Source organism: Anguilla anguilla, chromosome 8, assembly GCF_013347855.1.
Source record: "Anguilla anguilla isolate fAngAng1 chromosome 8, fAngAng1.pri, whole genome shotgun sequence".
In the NCBI taxonomy this organism is placed as follows: Eukaryota; Metazoa; Chordata; class Actinopteri; order Anguilliformes; family Anguillidae; genus Anguilla; species Anguilla anguilla.
This window is the reverse complement of record NC_049208.1, coordinates 27,014,683-27,027,377: the sequence shown is the minus strand read 5'-3', so window position 1 is coordinate 27,027,377 and position 12,695 is coordinate 27,014,683. Positions and strand designations below refer to the sequence as shown.

Genomic DNA, 12,695 nt, shown 5'->3' with positions numbered 1-12,695 from the left:
AATGCTTCCATTAGGCTTTCTGTCCTGCAGCCATGAATTTCAGCTTGCCAACATTCTCTTTTTGTTGCTATTTTTGTTGGTGGGGGCTGGGACATTGTTGACCCCAGTTGGCTTGGTGATGACACTAATGCGTTTTTGGCCAGGTTGAATTCCTTAGCTGCCGCATTGGTTTCGTCTCGTTTTTTGACGTCACAGCGAGTTTTTAGCTGTGGCTGGGCTCACAGGCCAGTGCGTGTGTTGCCTGTTCAGTGGCATGTTCAGTGATCTCAGAGCAGTTTCCCTTCCCTGTACTGGTTTATGTTGACCAATAAATCAGGCGAAAATGAGCCGTTAATGAAATATCTGTGTTTCTTTAACAGATATGATATTTTTCCACTTTTGTGGGAGTTTTGCTTAAACTTTGGTTAAATTATTGCGTTTAGGCCTCATTGAACAACCAAATGAACTTACTGATGCTCAATGCCAATGTTAGAACCTCTCTATTAGAACAGTCTTTATGCCATATATGAGATTATAGGAGAGCCAAGACATTTTTATTCTCAATACAAAATAATATTTATCTCTTTAAAAAACTTGTCAAGTAGCTCCCAAATCTCTTTTATTTAAAATCTACGGAGATTTAAAAGGCCAGGAGTTTGCCATTTCCTTAACTGCTTACTAAGAAACTTTGACGTGGACTTGCCAAATACCACGCCTTAATGATAAATGCAGTTCTATTGTGGAATGATTTCTTACGAACAGAACCTACAGTTCCTCTTTTTTTTGTTTCCTCTTCGGGAACTGGGTACCTAGTTTTTACTCTTTGACTATTACACTTGGAGATATAATTTGGAGTGACAAAGTGGCCAGGGAAACAAGATTCCTGGTATTGAGGATTTGGGATACAGCATCACAAACTAAACCAGGGAGCTGACCTCAGCTTTTTAATAACAGGGCATTGGGTAGAGACAAAAGGGACGTCTGTTTCTGATGCTGCTGTTTTGGTTAAGGGCATTTATCCCAGAGATCATGAAAGTATGTCCTGCCTTCTACCACACAACCCCCCACACCCCCCCACCCCCAGTCCCCTCTCACACACAAGAGCATGTCTGTCAAAGAGGTTTTCCCTCATTCTTAATGTGAAACGATTGTATTCTCAACTGAAAATTCAGTCATCTGCTACTTGTGCAATGACTGTATGTCCGGTCACTGGGTTGTATTTGACAAACCAATACTGTGTGTCGCCAGAGCAGTACTGCAATTGGTGAGCAGAATTCTGGGACATGTCTATTTGTACATTTCAACATCTATAGCTCATTGAACCCACATATGACTTTGTGAGGGAAAACTACTGTAAAGTCACTGTGGTGCCACTGTCTTAGTGCAAGTACAGTAGACTGAGTCGTTGGGAAGCGATAAACAATAACTTAAATATTGAGCTCTTATCCACGGCATTATCACAGACTACATTATGGAGAAATGTGTTTTAAATGGTGTAACAAAGTGAAGAAACAACCACAACAAAGCAATCAATCACCTAGAACCATGATGGTTTGTCAGTAAAGAGATGACCCAATGCAACAGCCCTGTGACTTCTGTATAGCGGTGTAGTGTTATAGATCATAAGTCTATGTGAGGATTGCACTTGAGAGAATGGAAGAACCAAACCAAGGTGAACCAAAACAACTCTTTGTGTGTACAGTAAGCATCTCAAGGACCTTTCTTGAGCTGACCCCATTCAAGGAGTCCCCCCCCATTGTTTTCATTGTTCTATGGGAATTGGGGGCAGCGTGTGCGATTATCTCCCCAAACAATCCCCCTCCCTTTTGCCGCATTAGGAAGTGTGCTAATTTTGAATTAATGAACAGTGTTGTTTGGCATCCGTTACATTTTTTAAAATCCTTGATTGGCTGTATTTAGAAAGGCCGACTGGATGTCAGTGACATGTTTGGAAGAGGCACCACCAATCCTCTCCCCTCTCCAGCTATCTGTAACTCTTAGAATAAATTCTTAGACGTTGGAATGTTCAAATGGAATATTCCTCAATAGAATTCCAAAATCAGCCAGGAAGGATGTTCAAAAAGAACAAAGTACTTGTATATCAGTTCCTAAAAAAAAAGAGGACCAAAATATGAGAAGTATGGTTTTACTGGCACCGGAAGAGGTATGAAATCGGGGGAGGGGGGGTGTGGCTTTTTGCCGAAGGCGGTGGAGGAGCATGCACGTGGGGGGAGGGGTAGGGGAGGGCTTTGTGTGTGCTCTACATGCGTGAATGCCAGTTGGTGCAGCCCACAACACACCACCGTTTTCCTCCAATGAGAGCGAGCGCTCTTTTCAGAACTGAGTGTGGAATCTGTGGGGTTACTTCAGTTCACTTGCATAGCTCAGCGTAGCGCTAGCTAAGCCGCCATGGAAAACTTTAACTGGGCTGCTGAAGTTGTTTTTTTTTTTTAGTTTTTTTTTTTAATTTCAGAATAACTGCACTCATTCTTATTTTTTTATTCTGAAATTGTTTTTATTTTAAGCGGTGTTCTTCTGTGCTGATATCTGTAGACTGACGGGATCTCTTATGCACATTCACCTTCACTTCTTTTCATTTTAAATTTCTAATTCTGTATCAGCCTGCTAAAGTTAGGGCATGTACAGACATTACAAAGAATGATAAGCTGCTTGATTTTCCTTCTGGGGAACATAAACAATAAACCGAAAAGTTTTTTATTAAGTAACAATGAGCAAGCCCTTTGTGTGTGTGTGTGTGTGTGTGTGAGAGAGTGTGTGAGAGTGTGTGAGAGTGTGTGAGAGTGTGTGAGAGTGTGAGAGAGTGTGAGAGAGTGTGAGAGAGTGTGTGAGTGTTGAAGTGACAGAAATAAATGGCTGTGTGAAAACAGTTTCTAGCCTTTTGAGCTAAAACAATACAAACGTCCTGCAAGGACTGTTCTCTAGATAACCAAGTTTCAGAGAACTAAAATCAAACCTGGGTTTGAAACGTGATCTGTGACACCTTAAGGGGCAGCTGTTGATGCATACAGTACAGTAACTACAGAACCTAACATCCCATTAAAGGGAATGGTGGAGGGCATGTTGGCTGCCAAGTCATTTTGGACAGATTCTAAATTTGTGATCGGAGCTTTGGTATAATTAGGGGTTCTAGAATACCACGTTCCCTGCTTGTACATTCATTCAGGTCGTCAGTTTAGGCAGGGGCTTCATTTCTACATCTAGTAATTTTATATCTTTGCGCTTTTGGCAACACCACACCTACCACCTATTCATTGCTTAGGCATGCGAAGTGGGGGATCATTACAGTCTTAAGAGTCTTCATTACAGACTCTAATCAGACCAGGTTCAACTAAAACCCATGGGAAGTGCTTGGTCCGAAAGTGCAAAAGATTGAAAGATTACCTTGTATAGACCAAGCCGTTAGATTATGTGCTTTATTTTTCTTAATGACCACACTGCTACCAAAAAGTTTCACAACCATGTGATCTTGACCAGCTCCACAAGATAAATAAAAGTACTTGTTAAAATCAGCGCAGTTCCGTGCACATCGAATGTGACTTGTAATAATAGCCCATTGTGCCCGTACATTTCCAGACCTTATTTGGGAGTAGATGCAGTAACACATTTGCATATCTTGGTATTGTTAAATTGGGCAATATAAAGTGCGTGCGTGTTGAGTCACGCAGTGAATATGTGCTCATATTTCACATTGCTTAATGTTCCGTGGTGAGGAAGGAAGTGTCGGATCTCAGAAAGTGCCGGATCTCAGGAAGTGCAGTGCTGTGGGGACACCTTCCTCGGTCGTCATCACTTCCAGGGTCTCCCATACCTCTCCAATGACGTCATGGCTAGCCAGAGCACTGCTGCTCTGCGCGTGTGTGGGGGTTTGTGTGTGTGGGGGAGGACCTACTCCAAACGCTGCGTTCCGGTGTCAGAACTTTCAGCGTCAGTGTTTTAAAAAGAGATAGCGCCAGCCTAAAATGATAATGCCACTTTTAAAAAATCTATTACCTTTTCTTGGTGTTCTTTATTAGGAAATGGATTACCCTCTACAGCAGTCTTGATTTTGTTGCTGGTTGTTGGTTCTCTTTGGTCACATGACTGCGCTGAATAATGTATTGAAAAAAGGCTGCAATTATGGCAAAGCAAAAGGAGAAAAATGTGATTCTATGTAGGAATGTCCCCTAATGCCCTTTATTTTTTTACTTAATTCTCCTGTGTGTGACTGCTTTGCCATGTCTGTTACTGTGCAGTCATTTTGAGTGCCAGCATGGTGCTGGAGCAAGGTTATGCTTGTGGTACAAGTTAAGCAGCTTTGTGGGATACTGGATAAATATGCTGCAAACGTTGACTGTAATAGTCTGTATGTATTGCACATTAATTACACATGTTTATTCAAAAATGTTTCAATATTTTGCTGTTTTGAGCTCATGAAGCACCATTACTTAATTTTACGTCTTTTGCAAATCCTGCAGGATTGTGCTGTCCACCCCATTTGCGGTGCTATGCTACTTCCTGATCTGGTACGTCCCTCCTTTCGAGCAAGGCAAGGTCATCTGGTATCTGGTCTTCTACTGCCTCTTCCAGACCCTTCAAACGGTAAGTCCCTGTCACTGTGAAACAGCCGCTCTGCACATTGTCCTCCACACGAGAGTCTGCCTAAAGAACCTCCATAAAGCGCGTGCTTGCTGCTCAGTGTTAATCTGCGCTCAGTGCAGGCACGACCGGTCTCTCCACTGTGACGCTCACTGGCTCTGTGTGTCCGTGTCCTCCTCCACAGTGTTTCCACGTGCCTTACTCCGCCCTCACCATGTTCATCAGCTCCGAGCAGAAGGAGCGCGACTCCGCCACTGCCTACAGTAAGTGACAGAGAAGAGTTTTAATTCAGACGCCATGGAAACCGCTTAGACGTGGGCTTCTTTCCCAAGGCCAAGATTCAGGGTTGTCTCTCAGGGGCCCAGCGTATGTGTGTGGTGTATAAATGAAAGGGGTCACCAACAGGACCACAGTGCTGGACACGTTGATGATTGATGGTCCACTGCTACTGAAGTCTATTCAGTAGCTTACTAAAATGTTTAATGTTTGTGTGAGTGAACCTGGAAAACCCTGAACTAGGTCCAGAAAAAGTCAATTGGATTATTAAAAATGTCAGGTAATTAGACCATATGCATGGAAAATGAAAACCTCTGGTTTTACCTGGGAAGATGCCTGAGATCTGCACATTTTTTTGTGCTGTCACCATGTTCTGGCTGTTGGCATTAAAAGTAACTGACCCCTTCTTCTCCTCTCAGGAATGACGGTGGAGGTGCTGGGCACGGTCATCGGCACAGCCGTCCAGGGCCAGATTGTGGGCGGGGCAAACGCACCCTGTAACCCAGGCGATTTAGCGCTTCTGAACGGGTCCAATTCCTCACTTCCACAGACGGGACCCGATGTCAACATCACCCAGCCACACATTTCTCTGACTCAAACGGTACTGCTCTCCAGCTTGATATGGGTTCTACTAATTACTAGGCTAAAAAGATATAAAAGAAATCATATCGTCATAGTATGTCAGTCACTTATATGCAATAGGCGAAATTCTGTCAACATTTAACCATTCAGTCTTAAATGTTTCTGACGTTGGCTTTGTTTGTTTGTCAAAGCACAACTGCCATTCTGGGAAACGGAGTTTCCCGGTTCCCATGTTTCGACTGAGTTTCTAGTTACGTGTTTGTGCTATCTCTGCCATTGTTGTAGTTGGCCAACTGTTTCCTATGCGCTTGTTTCCCGGCAGAGAGAAGCGTACATGATTGCATCAGGTGTCATCTGCATCATCTACATCCTGTGCGCAGTCATCCTGTTCTTTGGGGTGAGGGAACAGAAAGGTGAGGAACTGGCTTGATAGTGAAGTGAATTCACTTTATTAGCAATGGATGCATGTATTACGTAGAGATTCTGACATATAGGGACTGTAATGTTTTGCATAATAGAAGTTACAAACTCAGCCATCAATCATAATTATTGAAGGAGTAGAATTTTTCTCAGCAAAAATAATAGTCTTATTCATACCAATGAAATGGTATGATTTGAGTGGGAGGTATTTTGCCAGACAGAAAATTCCACAGGACCAGGTTAATTGGTGCTGACATAGGGTGGGAAGGGGTGTGGAGTGGCAACAGGCCTACTATTGGTTCAGTTTACTGCCCAGACGGAACCCCCCCCCTGCCCCATTGGCCACCCCGCGTTTGCATATTTATGAAGGTAACTTGGTGCCGAGGACCTCAACAGGCCCGGCTTTGTGGACTTTGAGAAACGATTCATTGCCAAAGGGGAAAAAGGGGTGGGGGGGGGTGTAAATACGCATCTGATTCGGTCTGCAGTGAGAGCTCTCTCTATAGCCGCGTTTCCACCACAGGAACTTTCCCCAGGAACTAGGAACCTTTTGAGGAACTCAGTGCGTTTCGACCACAGGGACCTGGGTCTAAATTAAGTTACGGGGACTTTATTTTACCCCAAAAAAAGTCCCTGCTCGGGGGGTAGTACTTTCCAAAAGTACCGGAACCTTTGGGGTGGGGCGCAAGCACTGAATATTTCTGATTGGTCGACTACTCGCAGTATTTTATTTCAACCGCCATTTTTAAAAATCTGCAGCTGCAAACCGATTTATTTTCATAATAATAACTTGAATTCAAACGTGTATGTTATGTGGCACAGTAGCCTACTTTTGGCTATAGCCTGCCAATGTCTTGGAACAGATGAGAAATTAAGATCGAGGATTATAACGTGTGCTCTTCTGTTCTTTTCTTGCTTTAGTATTTGTTTTATAAAATGCTAAGCATTCGTGCTGGGACAGCATATTACGGACCAAAACATTCAAACGGTTTAATTCGGTTGCTGAATATTTTCTTCCGGATTTTCTTTGTTAGCCCGTTATAATTGACTCAAAACATTTGATACAGTTGTATGAGGTATGCGGTAGTTCTGCGTAATTTACATTGGTGATACAGTAAAAACAAACTGGAAATCACCATCCGCAGTTTTTGTCAGGGTAAAATAACAGGTTCATTCTAGTAATCGTCCCTTTTGATTTTTCAGACTGCCACAATTTTACGCTGCGATTCTTCAATTCCACAAAAAGACCAGACTATGGACTAATTTATGGTGCATAGTTCGCATCTGGAGGGCACACTTCGCTGCTCCGCTAGCAGTAACTTTGAAGGAAAGCAAACGGTGGCTGTACCACTGCAATATTAAAATTTTCACGCAAGTCCGAGTTTTCATTCTATTTATCATTGTCATTTTGCGATTAGCCTATATGGAATTGACGATGAGAGTCGAAGTAATCAATTCAACAGCAAATTGTTTACGACGTGTGCATGTTTTCTGCTGTTGTTACCAGTTATTTGTGGGATGTGAATGCATTCTGTCACCTCGGATGTCAAGACATGAAAGTGAATGTTCGCATAGAACATAATGAATGTGTTTGAGAGGATATATAAAACAGTTATATCCTATTTGTTGCATAACAGTGGTCCAAGTCGAACTACCAACAAGAGTTTTGCTGGACAACGGTAAAATATGCCTAAACGGCCGCGGAAGAAATTTTCAATTTCAGGTGATTAAGTCAATAAAAATCAATAAATACTAAAGTAACCATATATAGTCATTGTTGGTAACCCGTTGTATAAGTGGAATAAACCCCTCCGGGCTGTCCCGTTTATTAGACAATAATGTAGGCTACTTCGGTGGTAGTATGGGGTTACAGAAGAAATCATGTGACAGATGGACCGACGATGACGTCGCTTTTTCATACGTCAGCGGGCTAATTTGCCTAATCTTTGCGGGACTTTAGACCGCGGTGAAAATGCAGACAACGATGGGCTGAAGGAACCTTTTAGTTCCTTGAAAAGTAGTTCCTGGGACGAAAAGTTCCGGGTACTTTGGGTGGAAACGCGGCTTATGAGAGCCGTCTGCACAGCACTAATGAGTCCTGTGTTGCGCCTGAGAGAGTTCCCCTCCCTGTCTGGCTGTACCGCCCCTCCCGCCTCACTTCCAGTTATCAGCATTACTAATTGTATTTACATTAAGCCTACGCCAGCCACGCCTCGCGCGTCCAGGAAACGCCCTCTGCCGACCGCCGTGTGACTAAATTGCGACGGCGTTTCTGTTGAAATTGCGTGACCGCAGTGGAAGCGCCTCACGCCCTTCTCCAGCCCACAGGCCTGGCACCACAGCGCTGTGTTCTCATCCCGCTCCCCCCTCTCTCTCTCTCTCTCTCTCTCTCTCTCTCTCTGCCTCCAGAGGCCGGACGCCCGAGCCACAAGTCCGAGCGGCCCATGTCGTTCTTCCAGGGCATGCGGCTGGTGATGGGCCACGGGCCGTACGTCAAGCTGGTGATGGGCTTCCTCTTCACCTCGCTGGCCTTCATGGTGGGTGCCCCGCAGGCTCCCGGACTGTTTTTCCCGGTCCTTGTGGTTTCTCCCGTTCCTCCCCGAGCGTGAGATGTTGGTTTTTCCGCCTCTGGCACCCGTGCGCCGGGGACGGTTAAGCCTGCCGGTAGCTGGCGCGTGCCGTGTTTTCCGATGTTGCTTATTGGCTTTCCTGTTTCCCCTCACAGCTGCTGGAAGGGAACTTTGCGCTGTTCTGCAGCTACACCTTGGGCTTCAGAAACGACTTCCAGAACATCCTGCTGGTCATTATGGTAAGGTGTTATTCATTAAATATACTTTCTCTTTTGTGTGCTGCCTTGCAGATGAATAAAATAGAAGAAGGCCACACCTAAGGCTTAGTCCAATCGGAGCCTGCCTTGAGGGTTGAGGGAGTTTGTAGGGTATTAAGCCCTAATTTTTTTTTCTTACTGTTCTTTGAGATCACTTATTATTTTGACAGAGACATGGTGTACTTACGAAAGCCCTATGATCCTTCACTTTATGGTTATTGCAGTTTATCCTTGTGTAGCGTTTCTGAGAACCCCACCTATTCAAGACGTTGTCAGATTATAGAAAAAGCAGGATTACTTTACCAAATCCAAGAAAGAATTTCACATAGAAGACGTTTTTCCCATAACCTCAAAACCTCCTTGTCCTACATTAAAAACATTATATAAATCCCAAAAGAATGACTTCTGCAGAGAACACATCTTTCCACTGCACTTCCTCCACCCGTTATCCCACTTCCCCTCGATGGCGTGGGTTGCCCTGTGTAGAAAAAAGGAACCTGTACAACACAACAACACTTCAAAAAATAAGAAAAGATCATGGAGCTGGTGTGCGAAATGTTCAATAAGGTTCCTTTTTGGAGTGCAACTGGCTGCAGGAGTTGACAGTACAGAGTTACCGCCCACAGGATGTATAGCAGCCGATTATCAGCAGATCCCCAGATATCGGGTTAGCTCCGCCAGATGCCGGGCTATGCATAATTTAGTTAATCTGATTGGTTAGGTCTATCGCTCAAATTGTTGAGTCAGATTTTTAGAAAGCGGCGATTTTCCCGCCATCTGTGGCCGAGTCGAGGGGCTCGGCTCCCCGGACGACTGAACCTGCAGCCCAGCGAGATTTTAGGGGTGAGAGGACGCTCTATTGTTGCTTATGGGAACGCCGCAGTCCGCTGCTGATAAAAGGAAGAAAAGGCCGAGCTGCAGGGAACAGAGCGGGCTTTGTGTCAGAGCCCATCCATCAGCGAAACCATGGGAAACCATCCCCACCCTGCCCCCTCTGTGCCCCACCCCTCCCACTTCTTTACCTCTCTTTTTTTTTCTTCTTCTTTTTTTACTGTTCTAGATTTCTGAGCTGAGTTGTTATGTACAGGTGTTGCGATGAGTGAATGTAAGGAAGTAGTCGGGTTTCACAGTTGAATAGAAACACTTGAATAGTGATATGATTTACCAGTGCTACGTAGGGGCTTTACCTTGTGAAGAAAATCTTGGGGTTGACTTAACATGACTTTATTTGGACAAGTGAGAAGGGCAGATTGGCGTGTGATTAGCACGCTGTGGCTACGTGCTCTTCCTCGCGGTGTCTGCAGAGACCGGTAGTGTGGGTCGTGTCTGGCGTATGTTGATGCACGCAACACAGGTTATCTGATCCTGCCACACTGGAAGACGTAATCTCAGTCTCGGCTGCGTGCGATGGCCCATATTGTCTCTCGCCTCAGCCTGAAGCCTGGAGCCCGTTGTCTCAGGCGCTCGCTGGCAGTGCTTTGAGGTCATTCAGGGATCCTCTTTGTGCTCCGGGGGACTTGGGTAACGACCCCTGTGGAATTTTGACGACTCGGTTGGAATTTGGGAGGGATCCCCCCCCCCTCTTGATCATTGTCCCCCACTGAATCCGGGGTTTTGTTCTGCATTGTAGCCCCAGGCACCAATGTTATCAATGAACCCTACCCTCTGAAAAACTCATGATGATGGCATTGATGATCTGCTGAATTTGCTCATTTTTACTGCTCTGAAAGAGGAACCGACTCTAAACATTTCTGCCTTTTTTCCCCCATTTCCCCTCCAGCTTTCTGCCACGCTCACCATTCCGTTTTGGCAGTGGTTCCTCAGCCGCTTTGGGAAGAAGACGGCCGTTTACTGTGGAATCTCAGTGAGTGCATTCAATTTGAATTTGGCAGTTGGAGTGTCACATATCAGGCCATTAAATGAAAGAAAGAAATCGGAAAACAAACTGAAATATTGTTTGTTTTGGCAGTTTGCCACAAAATAGTCACTGATGTGATTATCGCAATGAAGTTGCTCATAATCTTATGATCTTATCCGGTCTGACACGTAAGCATTACCTTCAGAGAATAACAGCACTACCTGCTGGCTGTCCGTAGGAAACCTAGATGATAAACCGGCTTTCATTCTCGTTTAGTTGGTAAGAAATTCTACGAATACTATTCGTAGGCCCTGGGCACACTTCAAAATGGCTGTCATTTACATAGCAGTTACCGTGCCTGTTGCCCAGTAATGGTGGCTGTGTTGTCTTGATGGAATTTCTTTTCAGCATGTGAAAATTGCTAATATTAGCTAATATTTACTCCAAGCTTTAACTCCCTTTGGTGAACCAGGTTTAAGTACTGGGTGGGCCCCATTCTGAACCCTCGGGGAAAGGTGTACAAATGAACCTGCTTTTGATATGATGTATGCTATGTTCAGTGAGCAAATAATCGATGCAGATAATCTTCTCTCCGCAGTCAGTCATACCTTTCATGATTCTGATCGTCTGCGTCAAGAGCAACCTGGTGGTGACGTACGTGGTGTCCTTCGCCGCGGGGGTCAGTGTGGCCGCTGCCTTCCTCCTGCCCTGGTGAGCCAAGCCGCTGACCACGCCCTCTCTGGGCTCAGTGCCCTCATACACCGACTGCTTCCTTCATGGTCCTCCAGCAGGTTACCTTTGAGTAGGGTGACAGATCAGAACAGTGTTACTCTGTTTGGCCTGCTGGTTGGATGAGGTTTTGCATTTGTTTTTGTCTGAAAACCCTTTCGATCTGAATAGTTTCTGAAAGGACAGATGAAGCATGTGAGCCTTGCATTGTGTATTTGCGAATTATTGGTGCACCCAACCAGAAGCTTTTGGGGCTTCTCTTTGTGGGGTTTGTGGCCGTCCCTGATGGAGTCTGTGCCTTTCTCATGGCAGGTCCATGCTCCCTGATGTCGTGGACGATTTCAAGGTGAAGAACCCGGACTCTCATGGGCACGAAGCCATCTTTTACTCCTTTTATGTCTTCTTCACCAAGTTCGCCTCTGGCGTGTCTCTGGGCATCTCCACCCTGAGCCTCGAGTAAGTAAATCCTTCACCCCCAACACACACACTCACAACACACACAGCATAACACAACACACACACACACACAGACACACACATGCGCACATGCAACACACACACATCTTGTCCTGAATCTGTACAGCACAAAATGAAATGTATGTGGGTGCATGAGTAGCATGTGAGAAACTCCAGGCTTTGATGTGAGATTTAGAACTGAAGTGCTAGATGGCCTTACTGTCCTTAATGTAACTGCTCAAGAGCATTACGTTTCATTGCCTTTTGGCCTGCTTTGACTTTTCTGCAGGAATTGGATATCAACGGAGATTTAGTCCAGTAAGCTTAACACATGATTTAAACACATGATTTAAAGGCTCCTTTAGGTCACTGGGCTTTGTGTGACACTTTTTAACTACTTGTTTACTGTGGCTGATCACGCGGTTAGTGGACATGATGTCCATTTGAATTCCCTTGCCTAAACTCCCTCTCTGTGTAAACAGTTTTGCAGGGTACATCACAAGGGGCTGCTCGCAACCTGCAGCTGTGGACTTAACCCTGAAAATGCTGGTCTCCCCGGCTCCCATTGTGCTCATCATCCTGGGCCTGATCATATTTAAGACCTACCCCATCGACGAGGTGACGCGACAGGGCAATCGCAAGCTGCTACAGGAGATGAGGTGAGGACCTGCTTGGTCATACTGTACTGTACTCACACGGGCCACATATGCTTTCCTTTGAGGCCGCCCAGGCCCTCGTGAAGCTTATTCTCATTGTGCTGTAGTCAAACATAAGCACTAGAGGATCCCTATAAGTACTGGAGAATGCGAATAAGTGCGCTTCTGAGTATGCACATCGACAGGAGCCTGATCCCTGGTTTCATTAATGGCTCATTAGGTCACTGAGTGCATTTGGCGTTCTGTCTTCTTTTCCCAAAAGCTCAGGAAAGCCTGTAATAATATCAGTGTGTACTGGGCACTCTTTAAGCTTCCT

At 45.1% G+C, this 12,695-nt stretch overlaps 1 protein-coding gene across 4 annotated transcripts in view; it reads left to right on the top strand.

The window, feature by feature from the left end:
- mfsd2ab (major facilitator superfamily domain containing 2ab) overlaps window positions 1-12,695 on the top strand; it is a 31,769-nt gene that overhangs the window by 16,913 nt on the left and 2,161 nt on the right. For all 4 annotated transcript variants that reach the window (XM_035430877.1, XM_035430875.1, XM_035430874.1 and 1 more), the window contains exons 4-13: window positions 4,455-4,578; window positions 4,760-4,838; window positions 5,271-5,452; window positions 5,756-5,846; window positions 8,263-8,390; window positions 8,579-8,662; window positions 10,461-10,544; window positions 11,137-11,249; window positions 11,580-11,723; window positions 12,206-12,382. In XM_035430877.1, coding sequence (XP_035286768.1) covers window positions 4,455-4,578; window positions 4,760-4,838; window positions 5,271-5,452; window positions 5,756-5,846; window positions 8,263-8,390; window positions 8,579-8,662; window positions 10,461-10,544; window positions 11,137-11,249; window positions 11,580-11,723; window positions 12,206-12,382 — 1,206 coding nt within the window. The remainder of the gene's footprint in view (window positions 1-4,454; window positions 4,579-4,759; window positions 4,839-5,270; window positions 5,453-5,755; window positions 5,847-8,262; window positions 8,391-8,578; window positions 8,663-10,460; window positions 10,545-11,136; window positions 11,250-11,579; window positions 11,724-12,205; window positions 12,383-12,695) is intronic.